At 36.1% G+C, this 25,343-nt stretch overlaps 1 protein-coding gene across 2 annotated transcripts in view; it reads right to left on the reverse strand.

Annotated features, from left to right (window-relative positions):
- micall1a (MICAL-like 1a) overlaps positions 1 to 25,343 on the reverse strand; it is a 40,305-nt gene that overhangs the window by 5,329 nt on the left and 9,633 nt on the right. The window contains exons 2-14 of one of the 2 annotated variants that reach the window (XM_007231351.4): positions 21,335 to 21,383; positions 19,159 to 19,300; positions 16,880 to 16,980; positions 14,134 to 14,258; positions 12,140 to 12,735; positions 11,135 to 11,198; positions 10,554 to 10,981; positions 8,793 to 9,145; positions 7,299 to 7,433; positions 5,473 to 5,599; positions 5,122 to 5,212; positions 2,640 to 2,713; positions 623 to 737 (exon numbers count right to left, since the gene is read on the reverse strand). In XM_007231351.4, the coding sequence (XP_007231413.3) occupies positions 623 to 737; positions 2,640 to 2,713; positions 5,122 to 5,212; positions 5,473 to 5,599; positions 7,299 to 7,433; positions 8,793 to 9,145; positions 10,554 to 10,981; positions 11,135 to 11,198; positions 12,140 to 12,735; positions 14,134 to 14,258; positions 16,880 to 16,980; positions 19,159 to 19,300; positions 21,335 to 21,383 (2,400 nt within the window). Of the gene's footprint in view, positions 1 to 622; positions 738 to 2,639; positions 2,714 to 5,121; positions 5,213 to 5,472; positions 5,600 to 7,298; positions 7,434 to 8,792; positions 9,188 to 10,553; positions 10,982 to 11,134; positions 11,199 to 12,139; positions 12,736 to 14,133; positions 14,259 to 16,879; positions 16,981 to 19,158; positions 19,301 to 21,334; positions 21,384 to 25,343 lie in introns of both variants that reach the window. The other variant, XM_007231350.4, reaches the window with a different exon arrangement.

The following is a 25,343-nucleotide window of genomic DNA, read 5'->3' on the forward strand; positions in this document are numbered from 1 at the left end:
ACTTAAAAGTTCAATTTAATGCTTTTATGTTGTGTTAAAATATAGCTTAATATATCTTAAATATATAGCTTTAATATATATAGCTTGATTACAAATGAAAACGTTGTACCAAAATAGTACATTTAGTATGTATTTAAGAACATATTTTAACTTTTAAAAAGTATGTACTTTTCATATACTTAATGCACTTTTCTTTTACAAGGGCTACATAAGTCTCTTTTTGTTTTCTACAGAAGGTTCTTTATAGGTCTCTTCTTTTCTTTTCTTATTTTGTTATTTATTTAGTTTTTTCTCCCTCCCATTAACATTACATTACATTCCATTACATTACATTTGGCAGACGCTTTTGTACAAAGCGACTTACAATAGTGAAGTACAAAAATAATAGAAGTTAAAGGTAAAAACATATTTAGATAGGGCCTAAAGGAGGGCAAAGGGAACTAAAGGGATAGAGGAGTGAAGGAGGGGAAGAAGGAAATGAGGTTAGAAGTAGTTAGTGTGTTAGAGGTGTTAAGAGAGTAAGTGCTTTTTGAAAAGCTCTGTCTTCAGGAGTTTTAAGATCTGATTTGGGTTTGTGAAAAGTGAATATAAATATAAGCTGCGGTTGTTGTTGATCACTTACCTCTGTCTGTCCTGATCCATGCTGTTGATGATCTGGTTCCTCTGCTCGATGATGGTGACCAGCTCAGCCATCAACTGCTTCTCCCGATCTCGATCATCATCGCTCCACTCTTTCTCTGCCACGTAAAGAGAGAGAGAAAGAGGAGAGATTATAGATTTTACTGACCACAAAACAAAGTTATAAAGGAAAAAGAGAAGAGAACAATTTCTCCAAAACAATGTTTGGGAGGTGGAAACAATATTAAGTATTGACATGTCACCATAGTTATGTATATTTCCTAAGGAACATATAATCAACAGTCCATCGGCCAGGTTCTTTTTATATACTGTATAGTTAAAAAAAAAGAGATGAAATACCAATTTGCACTACACACAGCTTCATGTTTGATTGGAGAAGTCTTTAACAAAACCAATTGCATCACACCACTTTCGAACAGTGGCTGCCCTTGCATGATGTAATCTGAGAGCAACTCAGTAACTTCAGTATAAAAACATCCAGAAAATACATAAATACAGGGTATAGAAGTACACCATGCTTAGTTATAAACTTTAAGACATTATTTTAACTTTTAAGTTTTAAGAATATTTTCTAAGTATCTGTATCTATTGTAGGGGTGCAGGAAAAAAAATTAATTCAAGCTCGAATCGCGTTTCTAACATTGAACGATTCAGAATCGATTCTCATTTTCAAAAAAAAGTTTTTTTTTTTTTTGCGGGTGCAGCTACTGTAGCACAGAGCTTTTTAACTGTACTGCTGAGCTCAGCTACTGTCGCACAGAGCTCACCTACTGTCCTGCGGAGCTCTTTAACTGTTAAAGAGACTCCGCAGGACAGTAGATGAACTCTCTGAGACAGTTAAAAAGTTCTGTGTGACAGTAGCTGAGCTTCGAAGACAGTTAAAAAGCTCCGTGAGACAGTTAAAAAGCTCCGTGAGACAGTAGCTGAGCTCTGCGGGACAGTAGGTGAGTGTCGCGAGACAGCAGCAACAGAACAGGGAAAGTTTTTGCTCTTACTGCCTCTCTTTATTAGGCTACAGAGGTGCGTGTAGTGTCCTGTTACGGTGTTTGTTGTTGTGCCGCTAAAGTATGGAGGATGAAGAAAAAGAAATCCAACCGATTTGAAAGAATCTGAAAAAAATTTAATCGTGACCCCAAGAATCGATTCTGAATCGAATTGTGGGATTCCCAAAGATTTACAGCCATAATCTACTGGAGTATTATTCTTTTGTCCTACTTCCACTTTAACTTCACTACAGATTTTAGCTGACTTTAATACTTTTACCCCGAGACATTTTTGTATGTGCTGCATCAGTACTCATTACAGTTATAAAAATGTTAGGAATCATCCAAATAATCCAAACCCACATTATTAATAAAGCCAGAGCGGCTCTGCACTGTCACCGGGTTTGATGAAGCTTCTGATCATTGTGTGAATCAAGCTGATCTTATAAGATCATGCTGCTCCCGTTCTGCCTTTTTGCTCTGCTAACTTTCCACTGCTTTCTGTAATACCTGCCTAACACTGTACTGTACTTTTACTTTCAGTACTTGAGTAGCTCATTTTACAAGCTATACTTGCACTTGCAATAACAACTACAAATCATGTTGAATATTTTAGTATGCGCACTGTGGAGCATAAAGAACACTTCAACTTTACTCAAGCCACTTTTTTATAGAGCGCTTTACTCTTTACTTTAAAGTTTGGGTCTCTAGTACTTTATAAATCTGTGAAAACAGAATAAAAAATATATATATTTTTATTACACTGTAATGACAAAAAAAAACTGTCTAAAAAATGTATTTAAAAATTGTAATGTAAAAAAAAATCACCTTCTTTAGAGCATCGCAATATATCACAATATTTTGAATCATAAGGCCAATATTGTGATGCGCATTATTTCACCACCAGGTTCTTGCCAATACGCAGCCCTACTGTCTCAGTCTGTGTGTGTGTGTGTGTGTGTGTGTGTGTGTGTGTGTATGTGTATGTGGTGTTTGAATGATGTTTTCCTCACATACCTGGCTTGTTGAGGAGACATCTAAGCTCATATTCCACATCTGCTTGCCTCTCCTCCAGATTTTGCTGCTTTGCCCTGAAGGCAAAATATATATATATAAATAATTACAGCATTGATATTTTACCCACTTATAAAATATTTCACCCACATAACCCAATGATATTAACTCTAACTATTAATTTAAACTAAAGCAGTGAGCATGTTTTAAACAGTCTTCCCCAAATTTTTGTATGTTTCTGAATGTCCTGCAACAGTCAATGAACAAATACTGAACACTAAATAGCGGTTCATAAATCTAATGATCACACACTTTTTCTCAAAAAACTCTGTCGCTGTCCAATGAAAAGCAAGCATCTCCATTTTTGTGAAATTTTAGTTTACTATATGCAAACACATGTCCCTTAAACTGCGTCAAATGTCTTGATGAATGGACCAATAGAAATTCTCCAAAATTACCTGAAATAAACTTTTTTGAAAGTTAAAAAGTCTTTATCTCTCTCCCGTAAATGTGATGTTCTAGAGATACTTGCTTTTCACTGGAAAGCGAAGATATACATTATATGTTTGTGGACATCACTTCTAATAAAGCCATTCAACTATTTACGCAAGTTGCACTCAGTGCTGACTCACTACTTGACAAAGGAACTACTTGTCCAGCCCCTGTAGAGAAGTACAGCCAATAAAATAGGGACTCAATGGAGCACACAAACATGAACATACTGGCACCATACCTAATATCAGGCATGGGATAGAGATAGAGCTGAATTATCACTTGTTTCAGTGCTGACATGGCAACGTGAGCTTGCACAATAGTCATATCACAGTGCATTCAATGTCACATGCATAATCAAATTATAGCAAACACATTATGCTGCATTTTTTTTGCTGGTGAACAATAAAAAAAAAATCATACAAATACAAAGCAATAGATTTTGAATGACCAATCACAAATTTGATTTAATATAATTATACTCCAATGCTGTTTGCACAGTGTGCATTATAATATCATGATATGTCTGATCATTAGTTGTGGTAAAACATTAAAAGATCAGGTTTTTACAAATCACAAGATATATTGCAAAAGGAAAATATACTGCAGTGTTAGTATTTTCATTATTTTGCTTTATACAATACTTTTGAGATGCGGTAGGTAATCACCCAACAGCCTTGTCTCTAAATGCAATCAAATCCTCATAAAAATACTTTAAAAATCTAGTTAAAAAAAGCATCCTAGAACAGTAGAGAAAGTTACTGCAGCTGTTTGTTTTAATGATTTCAGAATAAACAAAAAAATACTTTTGTCTATAATGTGTATGTGGGTTCTGACCCTGTACAACAGGATGGTTTTCAGATCACTGGATTACAACATAAACAGCACAGCTAATAAACATATTAATCAACCTAAAATGCAGATTTTTTAAGAATACATTTGTCTCATTACATCATCAGTTGTAGGCCTGTCACAATACATACATTATCAACTTTTCCTACAATATATTTGCACAACACAATCATTTTACTTATCAAGGAAGGACCATAAATTTAAATAAATAACTTTTTTGTTTGTTTGGTTTTTTTTTTACTTAATTTTATTTATATAAGGTATAGGCCTGTAACTGTAATTACATTATTGATTTATGTGCAAAATACAAAATGCACAGTAATTAAGTCCCATTATTTTTTTCTTAGCAAAAAAGCACTTTAACATGAATGCCCTAAGCCATTTTATCTTTTTTTTTCTAAGTTATTTGAAAATATTTTTATGCAATTTAAATGTCTTTGTAAAAACTAAAAGTTGTAAGAACTAAAAGCTTATTAAAACTATGTAACTGTATTATTATGCTATTAAATGATAAGAGTTCTCGATTTCCCATCACTTTCCTCAGGCCGGGTCAGGTCAGGCTCAAAAAAAAGTCTGTTTTTTAATGCTATTTTTATTTTATACAAAGATATGCCGTGATAAAATAAAGCATAAAAAAAGAGCTAAGTAACAAATCAAACTGTTTAAAAAAAAAAAAATCTGCATTATTGCTGTTATTATATGCTAAATATTAAACTGTTTGTTTGTTTAGAAAGTGTTTTATATTCTTAAGCCTTGTTAATTATATTGGAATAGAGGAAAGTCATAGTAAATTATGTTATTGGTGTTGGCCTATTTCGGTTTAATGATATGCCTCTTCAGTGTTGCAGTGTTAATTACATCATTTAAACAGCCTGTTTTTAAACAGCTCAGTTTTAACTCTCTACTTACTAAAACAATGTTGTGTTTAAATCAGACTCTGGCTCATGATTTCAGTTTATGGGGCAGGGCTGATTGGGCTCAGGCTGGATTTTTTTGGGCTTGACCTAAGCTCTATAAATGATCATATCAGTGGCATAAAATAATCTTAAAAGGACAATAATATCGTTTATCGACAATATCAAACAGTTATCATGACATGTCTAACCAGGAATGTGTGTGCGTATGTATAAAAAAGGCTTACGTGTAGACCAGCTCTGCTTCTCTGCGCACCAGTAGGTGCTTCTCATGTATCAGAGTGAACCAGTCCACCAGTAGGCGCTCCTCGTGCTCCTCTGAAACACATACAAATCACACCAAGCTTTAAGCAGCTGAACCCTCTGCCTCTTCCATGTGTTTAAAACTCAACAACTGTGCCTCTCTTTTACTCGGCATTTTATACCAAATGTATACATTAGGGGGCGCTGCACAGCACAGATGATTGATCTTTTAGGATTAGTGGATGTTGCTGTTTTTTTTTCCCATAAGAAAAATATTTAATGAAGTGTTTAATATTATAAAATGTAAATTAAAATTTTTGTTTAATATTCCTCACCATTAGAGCAGTCCCTAAGTCTCTGCTCCAGCTCCACTCCTCTGTGCTCCAGCTCATCCAGCTGTATTTCTAGTCCCCCCATCTCCACGTGGATGTCCTCTACAGGGATGTACTGATCAGACTGCACCTGCACAGCCAAAGAACCCATTCAATATCACCTATAACTGCAGTTCTGAGTGGATGGGCTAAACTGTAAACTGTCTCAAAAGTTGCACTGTAAAATGTAAAATAATTACAGTACCAGTCAAATGTTTGGAAACCCCTTCTCATTCAATACTTTATTCTACATTGTAAATGAATATAAAGATATTGAGATTATGAAGGAACACATAAGGAATCATGTAGTAACTTAAAATTGTTAAACAAACCAAAATACTCTTAAGCATTTAGGTGCTTTTATCTGGAGTTCTCTTAACGTTGCTGTTTCTGAGGCTGGTAACTCTGATAAACTTATCCTGTGCAACAAAGGTAACTCTTGGGCTTCCTCCTTTCCTGGGGTGGTCCTGATGAGAGCCATTTTTCATTGTCTTTGCAACTTCACTTGAGAAAACTTTTAAAGATAATGTCATTTATTTTTTTAGATTAACTGGCCTTACTTTCTTAACGTGTTATATATTTATAATATATATATAAAATCTAATAATAATATATATATATTTATATTTTACTTAGTTCTTCTTTAAGTAGTTCTTGCCATAATATGGATTAAATATTCACTGAATTCACTGTATACCAACTATACACTTTATACATATTCTGGATTGTTTACCACTAATACCACAAATAACTCCATATGGTTTTCATCATATTTTGAAGAACCTTAGTATTATTTACTGCAGGATATTTTTTAAATGTATTTATTGTTCAATCCAAGTCTGTCTGTCAGATAGGACTGACAGACAGACCCCACAGAGGGAGAGCAGTTGGTTAGCTTAGGGATTTGGTTTGTTTTGTTAAGTTCTTTCCTTTGGTGCCGTCCTGAGTTCAGCCCTTCTTTTGTTTTCAGTTGAGTATCTTTTTGAGAACTTCTTTGTTTATTTGTAAATATTGGATTTGGATTTTGTTACTGTATATATTGAGTTGTGGCTTCAGTAAATGGTTTAAATGGCAATTTCTCTGGTCTGTGGTTTTCTCCCTCATACACACATACACTCATTTAACTCATTCACAATGTTACATACCCCTCTTATCCCTAGAAAAACTAAAGGGATTGTAACAATGACATATCTAAATATATATATAAATATATCTATATATATATATATATATATATATATATATATATATATATATATATATATATAAATATATCTATATATATATATATATATATATATATATATATATATTTGAATATATTTTTATTGAGGAATCTCTTACAAGAAAAAAAAGCATACATGCGTTGTCATAAATGTGAAACACAATGTGATTCGCTGAACAGAATCAACCTCCGTTTTTTGCCCCCTTGCCTTCTTCTTTTACCCTTTTTCTTTTTTTTTTAATAATGAAAAGCCACTGAATTTAAGGTGTCCAAACTTTTGACCGTTAGTGAACTTTTTTTTTTTTTCACTAACGTGAGATGACCCATGTTTTCGCCTTTTAAAATATACTTTTTGGACACTGTCCAGTCCATACCTTAACTGGACTGGTTTTACCACATGCATGTAAAATGTGCATATAGTCTGAGATTACTGTATTAATTTCAAAACAGAAATGTCTTGTCAGACTTCCTATTGGACAATGGTTTATTTTATTTATTGTGCTCAATATTAAAGATCATAATTGGAACATTCTATTCTGTGCTATTTAAAGAGTTTTTACAGTACCTTGCGTTTAATGAGGGGGAAGCCGTGTCCTGGCGCAGGTGGACGAGCAGGACGAGGTCCTTTAGGAGGTCTGGATTGGGGTGAGGTAACTGTGGGAGAGGCTTTCCGATTGAATGGATTCTCTTTACAGATCCGCTGCAGACAGCAAGTGAGTAAATAAGAAGAAATGGAAGGATTGGAGAAGCAGGAGGAGAACAGGGAGAGAAATGTTAGAGGTCAGCCAGCAAGCATACTTCACAAATCCTGCAGTTACTCCCAAGTCTGCCCACATTATTCATCACCGTCACCTTGAATCTGTTTGCAGGAATGAGGTCACTGTGGACACTGTGGTAACGTCAACAACTAATTAATCTCTACCCACAACCACCGTTTTAGCAACATAATCCTTCTGAGGGAATTTAATGATAATCCACTGAATATTTTAGACTGGCTGAATTTTCCTACAAAACTACAGTACAAACAGACTGAGGACCTAAACCTGCTTTAAACACAGAAGAGGCCCTGTCCACATGTATCTATCTTTTTCAACAGAGGACCAGAGGATATTTGCATAGCATAAAAAAAGAACATAAAAAAACACACAAGAAATGAAAAGTGGTCTCCATCCTTAATCCCCCTTCCACACTGCATCAACCTTCACTAAATAAACAGATAATATATAAATCTAACTAAGATTATATAATTCCTTTGTTCAAATAAAAGGCAAAAGGTAAAAAGTCCATAAATAAACAGAAAAATGTAAATTACAGCATAATATTAAACATTAAAATAGTTTTCAAACTGGGTAGTTATTAACCAAATAATCCCAGAGTCGATATTGTCTATATAAGTCAAAACAGGTTGCCAAATACTATGAAATTTTGCACTACAGCCTGCCAAAGCACATCATTTTTTTCTGAAAACAAAAACTGCATTATGTTATCCACCAAATGTTTAAAAGTAGGAGGGATTTTCTCTTTTAAATTTCCCACTATTGTGGCAAAAGCTTCCACCTTTGAGCCATATTTCCCCAAATAAAGCTCTTTAGGAGTCACCCCAAATATTGCAGATACAGGGGAAGCCTGAATCGGCTGTTTAAACACCTGGGGAAAAAAAGTCACGTATTTAAATATTTAAAAAATATATATGTTTGTCAGCCTTCTGTTGAAACTTATGAATAACTGTGAAAACTTATTCACCCTTATACAAGGCCAGCAAACTCATAGAAGCTTTTTTCTCACAGAGTTTTCATAAATATTAAGATACATATCAGATATAATGTTTTATTGAAATATTTAAAACAATATTATGTAGTAAATGTATAGTAAAATAGCAGCTTCAAAATTCTTTGCACTGACTGAAATAGGAAGACTCGTACACAGTACTATGAAGGTGCACAAAACCTCTCGCAAAACTGCCCAATGCTCTAACACTTGTAATATTACTTCATTGCCTCAATCCTAAAATGTTCATCTCTGAAGAAAGATCAAAGAATTTAAACCATACTTCGCTCACCTTACTGGGTGTGCTTGGTTGCTGTGAGGAAGAAGACCCAATCAGTGGACTAGGAGCGGCTGGAGGGCGGGGAGGGGGCGGCCTCATTCGTTTACTTTCTGGAGTGGCTGGTGCTGAACAGGTATTTGTATAAGGTGGCAAGGGGGAGGGGCTCGTCGAGAGGCGGGACTGAGGCTCAGCTGAAGGCGACGAGTCGCTAGAACCAGGGCTGTTGATAGAAGGTTCCGACACGCTTTTGGTAAACGGGTGTTCCTGCTCGTTAGCAGAGGCTCGCCGAGGGGACACGGAGGCACCAGTGGTCCGGCACAGGCCGTGGTCTGACGAAGAGGAGGACAGACTCTCTGTGCTCAGAGCTGGAGAGGGACAGGTAGAAGAAGACTGAGAAGAGGGAAGAGCTGAAGAAACCAGGAACAGAAAACAAGTTGGAAAAGGAAACAGAGGGGACAAGAGGAAAATGGATGGCAAATGGATAGAGGTTGAGTGACACAGACAATAGTGATGGACTTTATATTTTTAACAAACAGTTATTTTCAAGGGTGTCATATTTAAAAAAAATTGGTTCAGGTTTCAACACAGTAACAAACATGTTAATAAGTCACAAAAGTGCAAAGAGCCTTTAGGCTAGAGTCCAAGCCAAGTGTTAAGTCAATATAATATACAGCTCTGGAAAAAAAAATAAGAGACCACTTTAAAATTATGAGAAATAATATTTCTTTGATTTTACCAAATTAAAAACCTCTGGAATATAATCAAGAGGACAATGGATGATCACAATCCATCAAACCAAGCTGAACTGCTTGAATTTTTGCACCAGGTGTGGAATAAAGTTATCCAAAAGCAGTGTGTAAGACTGGAGAGAGAGGAGGAGAACATACTAAGATGCATGAAAACTGTGATTAAAAACCAGGGTTATTCCACAAAATATTGATTTCTGAACTCTTAAAATTTAATAAATATGAACTTGTTTTCTTTGCATTATTTGAGGTCTGAAAGCTCTTTTTTGATATTTCAGCCATTTCTCATTTTCTGCAAAAAATTGCCCTAAATGACAATAATTTTATTTGGAATTTGGGAGAAACGTTGTTCGTAGTTTATAGAATAAAACAACCATGTTCATTTTACTCAAAAATACACCTATAAATAGTAAAATCAGAGAAACTGATTCAGAAACTAAAATGGTCTCTTAATTGTTTCCAGAGCTGTACATAAAGCGTACAATATAGCATATAAACAAACATATAAAAACACATACAAATGTGTCTACACTACTAGTGTATATTACATTGAAAAGAAAAAAAATGGGGCAATACTGCCCCTATACTTCTTGCAAAGTTTTGCAAACAGTCAGAATGACCACTTGAATTATAACATCACTGTTAAAAAAAAATCAGGTGTGAAATGGACTTGTGGTGTAGTGAAACGTGATAATGAGTATGCTTTTTGTTAAATAGCCCACCTACATTAATGGGCAATGCTATGCCCATATCGCTAACATCGTAAGCATGTAGGGAGCATCAGATAAATGCGTTGTATTTCAGAATACTGGAGAGAGTTTAAAGGTGAGCTATTTAACAAAAAGTTTGTGTTTTATTACACCCTCCATTAACTCCATTTCAACCTTGCTTTTTTTTTTTAAACTTATGACCTTATGTTAATCTATATAATCTATATAATCTATATATATATATATATATATATATATATATATATATATATATAAAATGTCTGAACTTTCTTTTTTGGTCAGTAACAGTAACTGACCTGTTGGGGAAGGTTTTGGGACTTTGGGTGCCTGCCGTTTTTTACTTCTGCCACTTCCCGGGCTGCCTGAGGGGGCGGGGCTCCCTTTTCTGGAAGGTGTGGCAGCCCCAGCATCATCAGCTGCCTGTGTAATCCCATACCATGGATGTACAGCGACCACAGAGGGCGGGGCCAACAGATCTGAAGTCTCCGCCTCTGTCCCTTCTTTATCTTCTTCTTCTTCTTCATCATCATCATCAAAGGGATTTGAGGGGATAGCTGTCTGGGATTCCTCCTCTTGTGCAGAGGAAGCAGCGCCAGCATGTGGAGGTGTGGCTGCACCAGTGGCGGGAGGGGGAGGAGGAGCCAATTTTTTCTTTGGTTCTGATTTGACAAGAGCCAACCAAGGCGGGACTTTGGGTTTAGGTGTGTCGATGGATCGGCTGGAGCTGAGTGAGTCATATGAGCAATGGGTGGGAGAAGACAGTGACAACCGAAGACATTAACAAACAAGACAACAAACAGCCAAAGGAACAAGACACAACACGTGCCTATGATTAAACAAGTAAATGGAAGAAAAAGGTTTAGGATAGTGATCTCACCCAACAGGGGAAGATGATCTTTCACGAGGAACAGGGGTGGAGAGTCTGCGCAGACTTTCTTCTCCTGTTAAAAATGGACAAAATTTATTTTACCTATCAGAAGTTTTTAAACACATTTTACTAGTAAACTCAAAACATGTTCGTCTCAGAAGTGTCTTTTTGTTATTATCTAAAAATCCTGACAATGCAACTAGCCTGAATAGCTTTATAGTAGGGGTGTAACAAAGCATCATTGCAGGATGCATTGCGATGAAAAATGTTGATGAGTGCATCGTAGAAACATATGATTCCATATCCTATTTATGAAATGTTATGCAGTTGCATTGTATGAACACCAGAGGTTGTAATCCCACTAGTACAGGCCAAAGAACCAGTGGGCGTAAGCAAAGGGCAGAGGCCCTTTGACTGACTGATATGTCAGTCATTTTTGACACAAGCCTTTTTTATCCCCCCGCCATGTGTGGGGGTGGGTTGGCTCACTATGGTTGCCGCACAAGTATCGTCTCTCCAGGTTTGTGGGCCGGGAGAGACGACAAATCCTCCACCCAGCCCTCACAAGCTAATAGTACAAACATAGCTCCAATAATATAGTGGAGTGATAAGTAATATGTTTGAATTTTTAAAATGCAGCCAAATTAAAGTAAAAAGCCACCAAAAAACAAATACTTTAGGAAAGATATACCAAACCTATTTAAGTAGATGACTCTACTATATTTTCTTTGTTACTATGCACTTACACAATGATACTTTCACTCTAGATTGCCTAAATAAACAAGTGATTAATTGAGAAATAAAATGTAAATAAATAAAAAAGTAGCAAAAGTGTCCTAATATTTTGTCCTATTATAAGTCAAATTTGATCCAAATATTGTAAGAAAATTGAAATATGAATCAGATTCAATCAAATCGAATCAGAGGGAATCATTACATCCCTAAGATGTCAAAGAGTGCAGCTTTTAAAATTCAGAAAAATCTAATAATCGCTACATGACCCACACAGCTTACCATTCACTGCAGGACTCTGTGAGGGTCTTGCAGGACTCTGCGAGGGTCTTGCAGGACGTGGCTTGGGTACAGGACGAGCCGGAGGGGAGTGGTCAAACACCCTTCTAGGGGCGGGAACAGGTCGACTATCTTCTCCTGCGCTGCTCACTGGGGTTGAGGAAAGGACACCGTTAGTGACCTCTGTGTTTCCCTTTGGCTGCTCTTCCTCCTTCCTATTCTCATCTTCCTCTTCGTCTGATTCGTCGAAAGGGTTCGGCGGGCTGGAGGGCTGTGGCTCTGTCTCTTTTATCGTTCCGCCCTCAGTTTCCTCCCTGATTTCTGCCTCTTTTTCATCATTCTGCTCCTGCTGGTTCTCAGAGGGAGCAAGTTCACGAACCTCAGAATGAACAGGAAGTGCTTTTTCCAAACTCCTCCCTCTGGTAGGGGTTTCATGGTTTGGATTTGACACCACTGGGCCAACCTGCCTGCTAAGGTCCGGTCGACCATTCTGACTGACAGAGGAGGTCCTGGTAAAGTGGTGAGTGCACACCAGAGATCCAGCGTCTTCTGACAGTTTGTAAGAGCCAGGCAGTAAAGTGCTGCTGCATTCCCTGCACCTGAATTAAACACACACAAGCATGAATTCACAGCATGATCTGAGACTGTACACATTAATAGGCAGTGTTTAGTACAAGTACAAACATGCTATACACTATAAAAAATTATGTATATATTATATTTCATTAATATTTGTTTGAGAAAAATGAAACAAGCTAAACTTGTAGGTATTTAGGAACTAGTTGGTTAAAACTACCCAATAATAATAATACTTAAGGTAAATATAATAAACATAGAGAAGCAGTTTTAACAGAAATTTAAACAGCAATTTTTGACAGCAATTGAACTATTATGCTGCTTTTAAATGGAACCCGTTGACAGAGAGCTTTAAAAGTAACTATTAAATACAGATAAAAATGTTCCTGTTTGAGCAGCTTTCAGCTTAGTTTAAAACACTTTAAGTGCTACAACAAATCTACACTTTTTAACCCCAAGGCTCACAGTGGCAAGCAACAACGAGTCTTACTCTGTAGCTGATCGGTGAATAAATACATTTTAATGTTCAAAATGCTCGTCTCTAATACAAATCTCTAATAAGATTTACAAACATCACACTATTATACTATAAAATTGCTAGCTATACTGTTAAACGGACTGGTAGTGTGCAGTTAGACAGTTATGAGATACAATTATACTAATAATGTAAAATATTATAATAAGGATGTAATTAATGGAACATGCATACTTATGCATATGGTATAAATATAATTAAAATGTACTGGTTCATTTGAATTCATAAAATTAATTATATATATTTTTGCAAACTACAGCTTTAAAAAAAAAAAAAAAAAAAACACCACAGTACAGCCAATAGGAACAGAGCGTCTTTACATATATTAGTCTTACATTTTTTAAATGGATACAGGAGATTGCGAAAATGGTGAGATGTAGATATGAAAAACTATTATATTTATTAAAAAAAAAAACATTTAAAGGAGAACTCCAGTGTGAAATGGACTTGGGGTATAGTAAAAGATAAAAAATCTAACTTTTTTTTATAAACTACCTCTGCATTTTTAAAGTTCTCAGTGCCATGTTTTAAATATCAGAGCCCTTTGAATTTTACCAATTAAATACGGAGCTACTTTGAGCTTGTTAATGGTGTAAGAATAGCGTGGGTTTCTTTGCATTGGTAACTATCTTTGTTATGTTCATATTGCTAGCATTGTAAGCCTGTTAAGGGCATTGGCTAAAAGAGCTGTATTTCTGAATGATGGGGGTTAACATAGTTGTCTTTTCGTCAAAGGTTTGTACTTGTTATGTTTTACTACCCCCAAGTTCGCCTTTAATATTTAACCACCAGTTCCACCACTTTTATGCACCAAGTGTATTCAAACAATTAAATTAACAAAGCCCTATACTGCATCTGTCTGGAGTTTAGCACCTGCAGGACATACCTGAAGCAGTTGCGGTGGTAAAGTTTACCATCGACGAGGAACCTCTGCACCAGGTGAACATGCTTCCCACAGGCTGCACAGGTGCTGCTCAGGGTGCTGCGTTTTAACTGTCCGTCTGCATTGGACTGCGCAGCAGGCAGGGTCAGGAGCCAGGACACGGCGTGAGTGAGGGCAGGGGCGGAGGGAGAGGAGAAGGAGCGGGGGAGATCATATGGAGAGTCATGATTATGAATGGACTGATTGGTTTTTCTCTATCTGATTGAATTTTCACTAGTGCTATAGACATTCTATATAATAATAAAAGTATATAAATAAATTAACACCATTATAATTATAAAAGTCATTAGGGCTGTTAAAAGCATCAGCGTATCATGATACTCAAGTCTGATGGTAAAGCAATGATTTTGCAATGCGAGTACAAAATACAGCATTGAATAAAGAGCTTGCTTGATTTTGGACAAACTACTGGTACTTGTTTACCTATTCAGACCAAAATCGAATCGTTTTTGATTAGTTTGATAACAAATTTAGAGCCCTAATATACAAGTTGTATAAAAGATGAGGAGTTAAAATGATGGGTGAATGTTTGAAAGGCTCAGAAGGTTAAAAGACAGACCTAACTGATTTGACCACCCCACCCCCCAACCAGCCCCACCACTCCTACTGCCTAGGCACAGGGTCAGCTGGGGGCAGGGAGGTCAAAGACGAACAGGAAGAAGAGGAGGAGGAAGAAGGAGAAGAGCAGAGTTCCGTCTGAAGAAGGGCAAGGAGAAAGGGAAGGAACGGAAAAAAGCAGAGAGAGGATATACAAGCTCTCTTTATGAGGTATATGTATGTATTTATATACATATACAACTTATGATCTATATACTGTCAATGGCATAGAACTGTGTAGAATAAAATGACTGATACAACTACATTCCTTAGCCCCTGTTCCAGGACTACAGGCTACTTTATGCTAGTGCAGATAGCAAGGGGTATACAGCTCTGGAAAAAAATAAAAGACCACTTCAGTTTCTTAATGATTAAGGTTTTCTGATTTTGCTATTTATAGATATATGTTTGAATAAAAATTAATATTGTTGCTCTATTCTATAAATTATAGACAACATTTCACCCAACTTCCAGATAAAAATATAGTCATTTAGAGCATTTATTTGCAGAAAATGAGAAATGGCTGAAATAACAAAAAAGATGCAGAGCTTTCAGACTTCAAGTTATGCAAAGAAAACAAGTTCATATTCATAAAGTTTTAAGAGTTCAGAAATCAATATTTGGTGGAATAACCCTGGTTTTTAATCACAGTTTTCATGCATCTTGGCATTTTCTCCTCCACCAGTCTTACTCACTGGTATTGGATAACTTTATGCCTTTACTCCTGGCGCAAAAATTCAAGCAGTTCAGCTTGGTTTAAAGGACCTTGCTCTTGATTATTATTTTCCAGAGGTTTTCAATTTGGTAAAATCAAAGAAACTCATCATTTTTAAGTGGTCTCTTATTTTTTTCCAGACCTGTATATATTATGTTATTAGGCAGAGAGTGAACAGTCAATTATTGATCGGTTTGATCTGTTAGAAGCAGGAAAAATGGGCAAGAGTAATCATATGAGACACTTTGACAAGAGCCAAACAGTGATGGCTAGTTGACCAGGTCAGAACATCTTCAAAACACACATGTATCATGTGAGAAATTCTAGCAGTTTATGTGCTAAAGCAATATAGAATGCAGTACTATTGCTATATGTGCTATCTAGACCAATAACTATACCATCAAACAGCTGTTTTTTTTCTGCTAGGCCAATTGTTCCACCCATTCAACTGCTACTCAGCTGTATATCTCCCATCCCACGTGATGCCACAACACAAGGAGAGTGAAGACTAGCACATGCCTCCTTTCATACATGTGACACACGATGCCTCTTTTCAAACTGCTGCTGATGTAGCATGGACGAGTAGCGACTCAGTTCTGATACATCAGCTCACAGATTGTTGCTTGTGCTGATTGACCCTAGGAGTGAAAAGAGCACCCCCTACCCCACCCTCAGGGCTGAGGGCAAGCTGCATAAAAGGGATTCAAACTAGCAATCTCTTAATCAATACTTTCTTTATTGACAAATCAACCAATCTACATTGTAACCACCATTTTAAGACTTATGATTGGAGAAGTACAAATAACTATTACACACAAAGTTATTTGTACATCAGGTTTGCCACATGGATTTCTGCACTATGTTACTTTGGCGAAGTGGGCTGCTTATCCAGAAATGCATGTAAAAAGTGTAAATTATAGATTCTGGCTGTAGGGGGAGCCCAGGCGCAAGAAATGCTAATTCCTGCAGTATGCTTCTTTAAGTTAACTGATTATACTATGGAGAAAACCCTGCCAAAATGGATTTAATATTTCATTAAAGAGTAAAGCTTCTGCAAATGCTTTCAGGCTGCCACATTTGTCCTCATTCCAAGTGCATGGACTTGGGCCAGGTTTAGAGCCGCCTGTTCTCTGTGAGTGTTTGCTGGGATGTGTTCCAAAAAACTGCTCTTAGAGCATATTACCATGCAGTACTGCACACATCAATCTCTCTTTCTCTCTCTCTGAATCTATCTCCTCTAAATACAATTATTTATTTTCCATTCAAGCAAGTATTTTCTATAAGCAAGGACTGCAGTAAGAGAAAGAGGCTTCTAGTAGACCCAGAAAGTGTAATATTTACATGCAGACTGCTGTTATAAACACACACTCTCCGTACCTCTGCTTGAGGGGTTCTGTTCTCTAAAGGAGTGGGTGGTCTCTTCAGTGCTGGTTCGATGTGCCCGGTACCACTGGGTCTCTTTATTAAGGGAGGGTTAGCTACAATAAAAAAGAAGAAGAGTAGCAGGTAAGTTTGAGAGTCAAGTTCAAAATCTTACTTTTAATCTGAGTTTATTTCACTGTACTTGCTGTCCCAAGACAGGTAAAACACTTTACCTACTCGAAATTGTATTAGCATTACCAGAGTTAAATTAATAATGCATGTTCAGCATTATTATAGCCTAAAGCTAATAAGATGTAAGATGTTCAATGTGATGTTAATTTTAACATACATTTGCCCTTCAGCCAGAATACCAGTCACCCAAAAAAGAAACTGCCTGCTCCTCAATTCTCTTAATTGATTGAGGCTGGAAGATCAATTCTGATATTACAAACACTCAGGACAATTTATGTATTCTAATGGCATTTAATACTGACAGACAGATCACATCAAATCCTCTTTCATTATTAATGGTCAGCATGGTCCTGGAGGACAAATTAGGCAACACAGATATATAAACACAAATATGAACTGCATGACATCCACAACAACTTGGATTTTCAGCACAGGACACAATTTTGAGTAAGAGTGTGTCAGTGCACTTTTATACACTTTCCACTACTGATTACATCGAAGTTGTGCTGGGCGATTATAGCCCAAAAATATATATTTCCACAAAAATCAAACTACAGATGACAAAGAATGGGTGAAAACTTTTAATACAATTATTTATAAACTCACACATTCGGACACTGGAGTTATAGTTTGTGTCGAAAGTGCTGGAACAGTGATGGAACTTTATTCTTTATACTTGGTGGAATGTTTAGAAAATGTGTGTGCTTTGGTTTGTGGAAGCCGGTAACCAAGGTAAGACGAATAAACACTTTAGAAATAAGTAGCGTTTTCTGATATTTTAGATTATAAAGATAAATCGTGATTACTCCATTTTGTAAATCGCATTAAAACTGTAATTCAAATTAATTGTGAAAATCGTTCAGCACTACATCGAAGTTTACATGAACTTTAACGAGGAATTTTCTAACTGCTTCTACTGCTTGTGTAATTATTCACCTAAATAAATTAGACCTATGTGAATGTATAATGACTATGAACATTAGAGTTAGTTTTCTGACCAGAGGAGGATGTGTTCCCCCCTTAAATATTAGCCTTGATGGTACATGGTACATGTGAGCCTTGGTTCCTCCGATTGTTTCTTCCTCCTCTAACTCTGAGAGAGATTACCCTGCCTCCGTCACTCACTGGGGTTTCTCTGTTGTATGTTTAAGGTTTTGTCTGATTCTCTGTCCTGCTACCACCCCAAATCTGTGAAGCAGCTTTGCGATTAGTTGTAAAAAGCACTATGTAAATTTGATTTGATTTGATATACACTTGTAGACACTCACAAATAGGGCTGAAAGAAGTAACTAGTCTTATAGTTAGATAATTATTTATTATTTAAACAAATAACTTGATTATTTAGATCAGAAATCACTCAATTACAAAATAACATTTGACTGGATATCAGCTTAAATTTTTTTCAAGATTGTGTTATACATTTGCTAAGAAACAATGAAGAAAATAAAGATAAAAATGCATTTAAAACAGTACTTTTAACTAAATTAGTTTATCCACAATTGTTCAGCTCAGCAAAACAAAAAAGGTGTAACAAATGAGAGACAGCAATTTTAGCTTTCATGTGAATGGTATTTTTAATACTGCTATGTTCAGATTTGTGAATTATTTAGTAGATGAAGTCTCCCTGTTTAAATAATTAACTTTTATTTTGATACATTTCCTATTGTAGCAGTTGCATGATACCATTACCTCTATTACACTTAATATTTATTTAAATATCATTCTCTTACAAAAGCTAATAGTCGACTAATCCAAGGTAATAAACACTAATTTAACTCTGCTTCCCACTCTGCTAATATAACCCTGCTCTTATGGCGAATCACTTACAAACAGCCATGATTTTACCTATATGCTACAATCACATTACAGGTAGCTGCTCAGTCTGTATGTTTTCAATTCCGCTTTGATTTAATGTGAAAGGAATAAAGACTAAGGGAAAATAACACAAGCAGTAAAATTGTATTCAACACTGTTACTTGGTTAATCTGCAGTTTACACATGTTCTAAACCGTTCCTGGTTAGGAACCAACTAATCAACAGTTGCTAACGAAACTGGTGTTGTTTTGTTCTTGAGGTTGATTAGTTATTGCACCCCTACTCACCATGAGATTTGTTGGTAAAGAAGTTGTAGTACTGTGAGACGTAGGTGATGATGCTGAGGCGGTCAGGCACCTTCATATTCTCCATGTCCTCCGGGTCCAACAGGGCTGGAATACCCAACTCTCTCTCTGCCACTTCAAACGCCTGAGGGGAAAACACATCATCCATGCCTTTAGTACAGTTGAACCTGAGAGGGAGCTACAGAAGTGGAAATTACTGCAGTAAAGAGCATTTTTTAAAGGTTAGAAAATGTTTATAAAAAAAATTAAGTATGGTGATTATGATTGTTTTCTTTTTGTTAAGATGACCTTAAATATTATATCTTTATATTTTTATCATTTATAATTGGTAAATGAACAGAGTATGGGTTCCCCTTGTGAGTCTTTAGCACTATCCAGACGTGATTAGCTTCTCAGTGGGTCCTGGGATAATTTTCTCTTTTAAGTGGAGTTCTCTGATTTTATTCCCATCCGGAATGAGCATGTATGTGTTTTTCTCAGAGGTCCTCTGAGAAAATGACAGGCAGAATTATCTACTGTTTTTCACTGAACACAGTGGTCCTCCGGTAATGTTTTTCCCGTCCGGACTCACATCTCTGAGTTTCGTCACCTCGCATTTAATAACATTGCTATTTGTCCACTGCAATTCACCGTAATTACACTTTGGGCGCACATTTTCACGTAAACACAAAGAGACACAGCAAGTGGAAATGGAGGAGCTACTGAACGCGAGGTCACGTGACCGAGAAAACCCAAAAACTCACTTGACCTCCGTTTTTTTCAATTGCAGTCCAGATGCAAGAGTTTTATCACTGAGTAGAAGTGTGAAATATTTTTCACAGACGTCCCTCTGAGAAACTAATCCCATCTGGATAGGGTTTTTTTTTTTTCTTCAAATTTAACGGAGTTTTACTTGTCACTTTAGCTTTGTGTTGTCTTTTTGTGGTCTTGGATTTGCTACTTTTGAGCTATATGTTTTGCTGTTTTGTGGATTTCTTGCAAGCTGATTTGCTACAAAATCGATTGTAAAATACACAACATTTAAATTAACCTAATTTGATAAGTTAATGTAACCAAATAAAAACAAATTATACAAACCCCATTCCAGCATTTGGTCTATTTATTTTACACAAAATCCTAAAAATAATGGCATCACATCTTTGTAGTTTGTATTAGTTTCATAATTTACTTTATTTATAACAGTAATTTAACAGTTTAACAATTTTGTGATTATTCTATCAAAAGTACATCCAATTCAAGATCATGAAAATCCCTATAAACAATCAGGTTTCAATAAAAGGCTTATTTAATAATATTTTTTTAAAATCCATGATAGAAGCCTATACCTGTCACATGATTTATCTAACTACTTCAGTCAGCTCTGAGTTATTTTTAAGAGATATCACAGCTTGCCTATGTTTACTTTCTTCCTTTACTAAGCTCTGACTGACTGTTCTCTCCTTTATCAGCTTCCCTAATATTTACCTAGGAAAATTCTAAAGTATTCAGGAGAGATGATAAGAACGTGAGCCATGATGTCGTTATTTAACTCTGATAATGACACACAGTCACATGCTGCAAACGTGGCTCAGAAGGTCTAGCCTTAGCCTGAGGCTTCCTGTTACTCACACAATAGAACACCTGGAGTTTACCTAACTCCACTATTTGTCTGTCTTTAGGAACATTATGAAATCTATTGAATAAGATTAATACTTTATGGAACAGAGTAGATGTGTCTTATATAAATATTGATTTATGGAGGTCCAAGTATAAATTAAGGATGGGCAAGGATGACCACAAGTATTAAAATACTAAATTACGTAAAAAATTACGACTTTTTAATTATAGAAATAGAAATATAATATTTTTAGCATAAAGCCCAGCCCTCATTTCCTGTTCACTGGTCTAAACTCATCCTGTCACGTCACATGATCTCTTAATTACCAGCTGAGACTGACTGTTTTTGTATTTATAGTTGTGTACATGTAAGCAGTACATTACTGCTGTAAATTGCGAAACTACAGTAAAGCTGAGAGCAGCAGAACTGTGAAAGCAGCGTGAGACACGGACAACAACATAAACCCTGGGGATTAACTGTGACGTCACTCTGCAGCAACCTCTAATTTTCACATCATTTATGGTCAGTGCTGTGAAATGAGTAGCTGAGGGCGATACTCACCAGCCGGTTGTTTTCATACACATTTTCTTTGGAGAGGGAGTTGAAGTCTCTACAGAACAACAAAACAGAGAGGGGGGGAAAGATCATCACCATTACCTTCATGAGAAACAGTGATACTGATATTTAACAGTGATACTGCAGCTAATCCTCTTTACCTGGTCTTCATCACAGCTCCTGTAACTGAACTCTGCTAAACACTCAGGATTAATGACTTGGCTGCATGTGGACGGAATATATTATACTGTGGTTAATATTGGCTCAGAAAATAAGAGCGATTTTGCTTGGGAGCTTCAGGAGAGAAGTTTTTTTTTCCTCCTAAGAGAAATCACCACCACTAAAGAAATAATGAGATAATTTGTTTTTACTGAGACAGAGAATCCAGCATGTTTCCATGTATAAATCCTACACACTTAATAGCGGGTTGATGTGAAAACCATACTGATGCGTGCTCAATTTGCATTTACGGTCAGCAACGAAATAAGACAAACAACCAGCGTTAAGCAGCATCAGCTAGAATGGGCCACATTAAATTGATAACCGTTGGGTTGCCAAGTCTGCTTGCAATGTTCTTTCAGACTCATTTTATCTACTTCATATTACACATTACGTGAACTAGAGAATAATATGTTTAGTACAAGTTTAAAAATACAATACGTCTCATTATATATTTTTCTGTTCAGGTGCCAGTCGCAAAACGTTTAACCATTTTATGTTTAAGCTGATGCCCATAATTTTTGGGATTTAGGGCCCTCTCTGGTGAGAATGGTTAATTGCTCCGAACATGCGGGTGTGATGCGATCTCTTTTCAGAGCGGATGAATCCGATTCCAGGTTATGTTCAGTCAGAGAGAGAGCACTTCAGCCAGAAACTTCAGTTCATCTACACACTTTGTTTTTATTATGAGTGAATGAGGTACTGAGCTCTGATTTTCCTCTTCTGAAGTCTCCATTGCTCCACCAGCCGCTTGCTTCAGTAAAACTGAGCCGGATCCTCTTTAAGAGGCTGTACGTGTGACGTAAGTATGTAAAGACACAAAAAGCGACCAGACACCTCAGATTTTAGAAAGAACATTTTAGGCTTAGCAGAGAGGGTCGTTCCAGCACACTGGTACCATTAAACACAGTATTTTGCCCATTCTCCAGTCAGAAATGTTTCTGCTTTCAGTTCAGTTTACGGACTGCCACTTTAACAGATGACATTTTGGTATCTCCAAACCTGGCAATTGCGACACCTAGTGGTTGAAAATTCAATTGGTGATGCAATATAAGCGATAAAAAACGCAAATCACACAAAATCTGATATACTAATATTCTATAATGTTGATACACCTACTGTTGGCTGTGGTGATGTATGTGGTAACACCCTTCTCTTATGCAGGACCAACACAAATCACTACCAACATTGGCTGCTGGTTTAACTAAAACTGTAATTTGTTTGGAGATATTTTAGACTGGAAATTATGAAAAGCAAGCAAAGGGGTGAAAATAAGCAAGTTTCATGCAAATTTAACCAGTTTAATCGAGCACCTGCACTGGTTTCAGCTGAGAGCAGCAGGGGCTCTTGCTAAATAACAGAATGGCATGAAGACAGGCAGCAATTTTTGACTCTTGGTTATAAGAAACGCACTAAACACCAGCAGACAACTCAAAGACTAAAGGGGTTACAGGTAAGAACTGTGTCAGTGACAACTGTAAATTTATTTAAATACTGGAAACTTTATATGAAAACTTAAATTAAATATATAAGAAATACATAATGAATTATTGTCCTGCCCTAAGTGTAGTACAGCAGAACTTCAAACCAGCAAAATATTCTGAAGCAGATTTTATTGTATTAAACCAGTAAACATGTTGATTGATAGTGAGTAAACTAACATATCTGAATTATTCTAAAACTTGTCTGGCCTTGTTTGTTGCTGTGATTTGGTTCAAATGCTGATTTAAAGCCCTGGGTTTAAAAAGAAAAACAATGCTGAACATGATTTACAATATAATAACATTGTAATAAAAGCAGGGCTTCAAATCCAGTCTCTCACTGCAGCAGATGGGAGGAAGCCCTGTGCTTGGGTCAGAGGCTCCGGCGTAAACAATGGCCTCTCTGTGTGGCTAATGGAACGCGCGAGTGTGCCGCAACACGTAACTGCAGCCGGCAGCAGCAGGCTGCTATTTCGTACAGCAGCCGCCACCTCAAAACTGCCCAGATGCTGCCATGACGCCACACTGGGCTCTGGTGGAATCATCCTTAAAAGGAAGTGGGATCTACTGTACTGTCTGAATCATGCAACCTAAAAGCGTTGGACACAAACCATCTGCTCAACTCAAACACATGGACTTAAACAATGCTCTTTCTCCTGTGTGTGTTTTTTTTTTTTTTTTTGCAGCAAGGTTTTTCTACTTATATACACCTCTCATATAGGCCTGTCACACTAAGATTTTTTTGTGGACGATATACTGTCCCAGAAATTATTGCGATACATGATATTTTTGTCATTTTAAGACTATTAAATGCCACTTACATTATTATAACAGCATAGCATGAAAAAGTAATTATGCACTTTTTAAAGACAGCAAGAAATTTAAATAATCATTTATTATAATTATTTTGGGAATTTACTATAATATATTTATTTCTTCACCTACTTTAGTCCACACTGTGTGTATGGAGTCACACAGTTATTAATGCACGGCTGGCTAAATTACTGTTCACTGTTATATATGTGAACAAACAAATACAAACATACAAATAAACATAATAGATGATATCACGATTATCAAAATTTATGGAGGTCATGTTCATTTATTGTGCAATAATTCGATATTGCAATTATTGTGACAGGCCTGCTCTCATAAAATGCTATGCTATGTGGATGCTATCACTTACTTTTCTTTCATTAAATGTGGCAAGAGCTACATGTAAATGCAGTGAAAACATTTTAGAATTTAGAATAGAGGATTGTTGGAGATTGATCTTTGCTGTCTAGGACAGCCTGACCTGTCAATGTTGGCAGTAGTTTTAATATTTTTTATGTTCTCCATTTTAAATGATTTTGCAAACAGTGGAACAGATGATTTCTAATTGTTTTAAAAACATTTTTAAATAATTTTCCAGACTCCTCTGCATCTCAGGGTTACGTATTAGCAAGCAGTTGCCAATACTGGATATATATCGGAATATATATCGGAATGTGTTGCAATACTGTTCACTCTGTGATATATTACGATTGTAGGAAAACTGTAAATAAAGGGAAGGTTCCTTTTTATGCAATCAGAACAGTAGTATCTATATGACTGACAAGAAATAGTGATATGCAAAAATTCCCAGTTGCTAACTCAAGATAACAAAAAATATAGTACTGCACTCACTGAGTTTGATTAATGTAAAACATGTCATTGACACAACATTTTTTTTTTTTTGTTGGTCCTAAAGTATAGTCAGCAGGGCTTACAATACACATTTTATAGAACTTACAGAAATTATTTTTAAGTTGGTGAGACAAAAATTAACTATCTGAACTAAAGATTTTTTTTTCAAAATGTAAAAATTTGAGTTGGCCTTAAAAAATCTTGAAATTTTGAGTTCTCTCAAATTTCTTTTTTTTTAACAGTGAATCAAGAGAAAAAACTAACTAATAAAAGAAAGACTCCTCCAAAGGCGGATGTGGTATAATTCTATTTTAGGTATTTTACTAGACTTTTTCCCCAAACAAGAACAATCTATTTCTATTAATTACATTTTATAAATTATTGTTAAAATGCATTTCTTCAAACATCCATATATCTAAATGTTAAAAACAACAAAAGTTTTTTTTTTTTTTTTTTTTACATAACTGTACTGAAATCCATGAGGCAGCAGAGAGGACATTGAGTTAGCACACCATCATGCTACCTTGGTACACTAACAGAGCAGGACCAAAGGAACTGGGTTAGAGTTTAGAGCTCATTCCTTATCATCTACTGAGATCTGGGAGCTGCTTCTTCTAAGCAGATCAGAATTTCAATCATTGAGCCAA

This window comes from Astyanax mexicanus, chromosome 5 (genome assembly GCF_023375975.1).
Source record: "Astyanax mexicanus isolate ESR-SI-001 chromosome 5, AstMex3_surface, whole genome shotgun sequence".
Lineage (NCBI taxonomy): Eukaryota > Metazoa > Chordata > Actinopteri > Characiformes > Acestrorhamphidae > Astyanax > Astyanax mexicanus.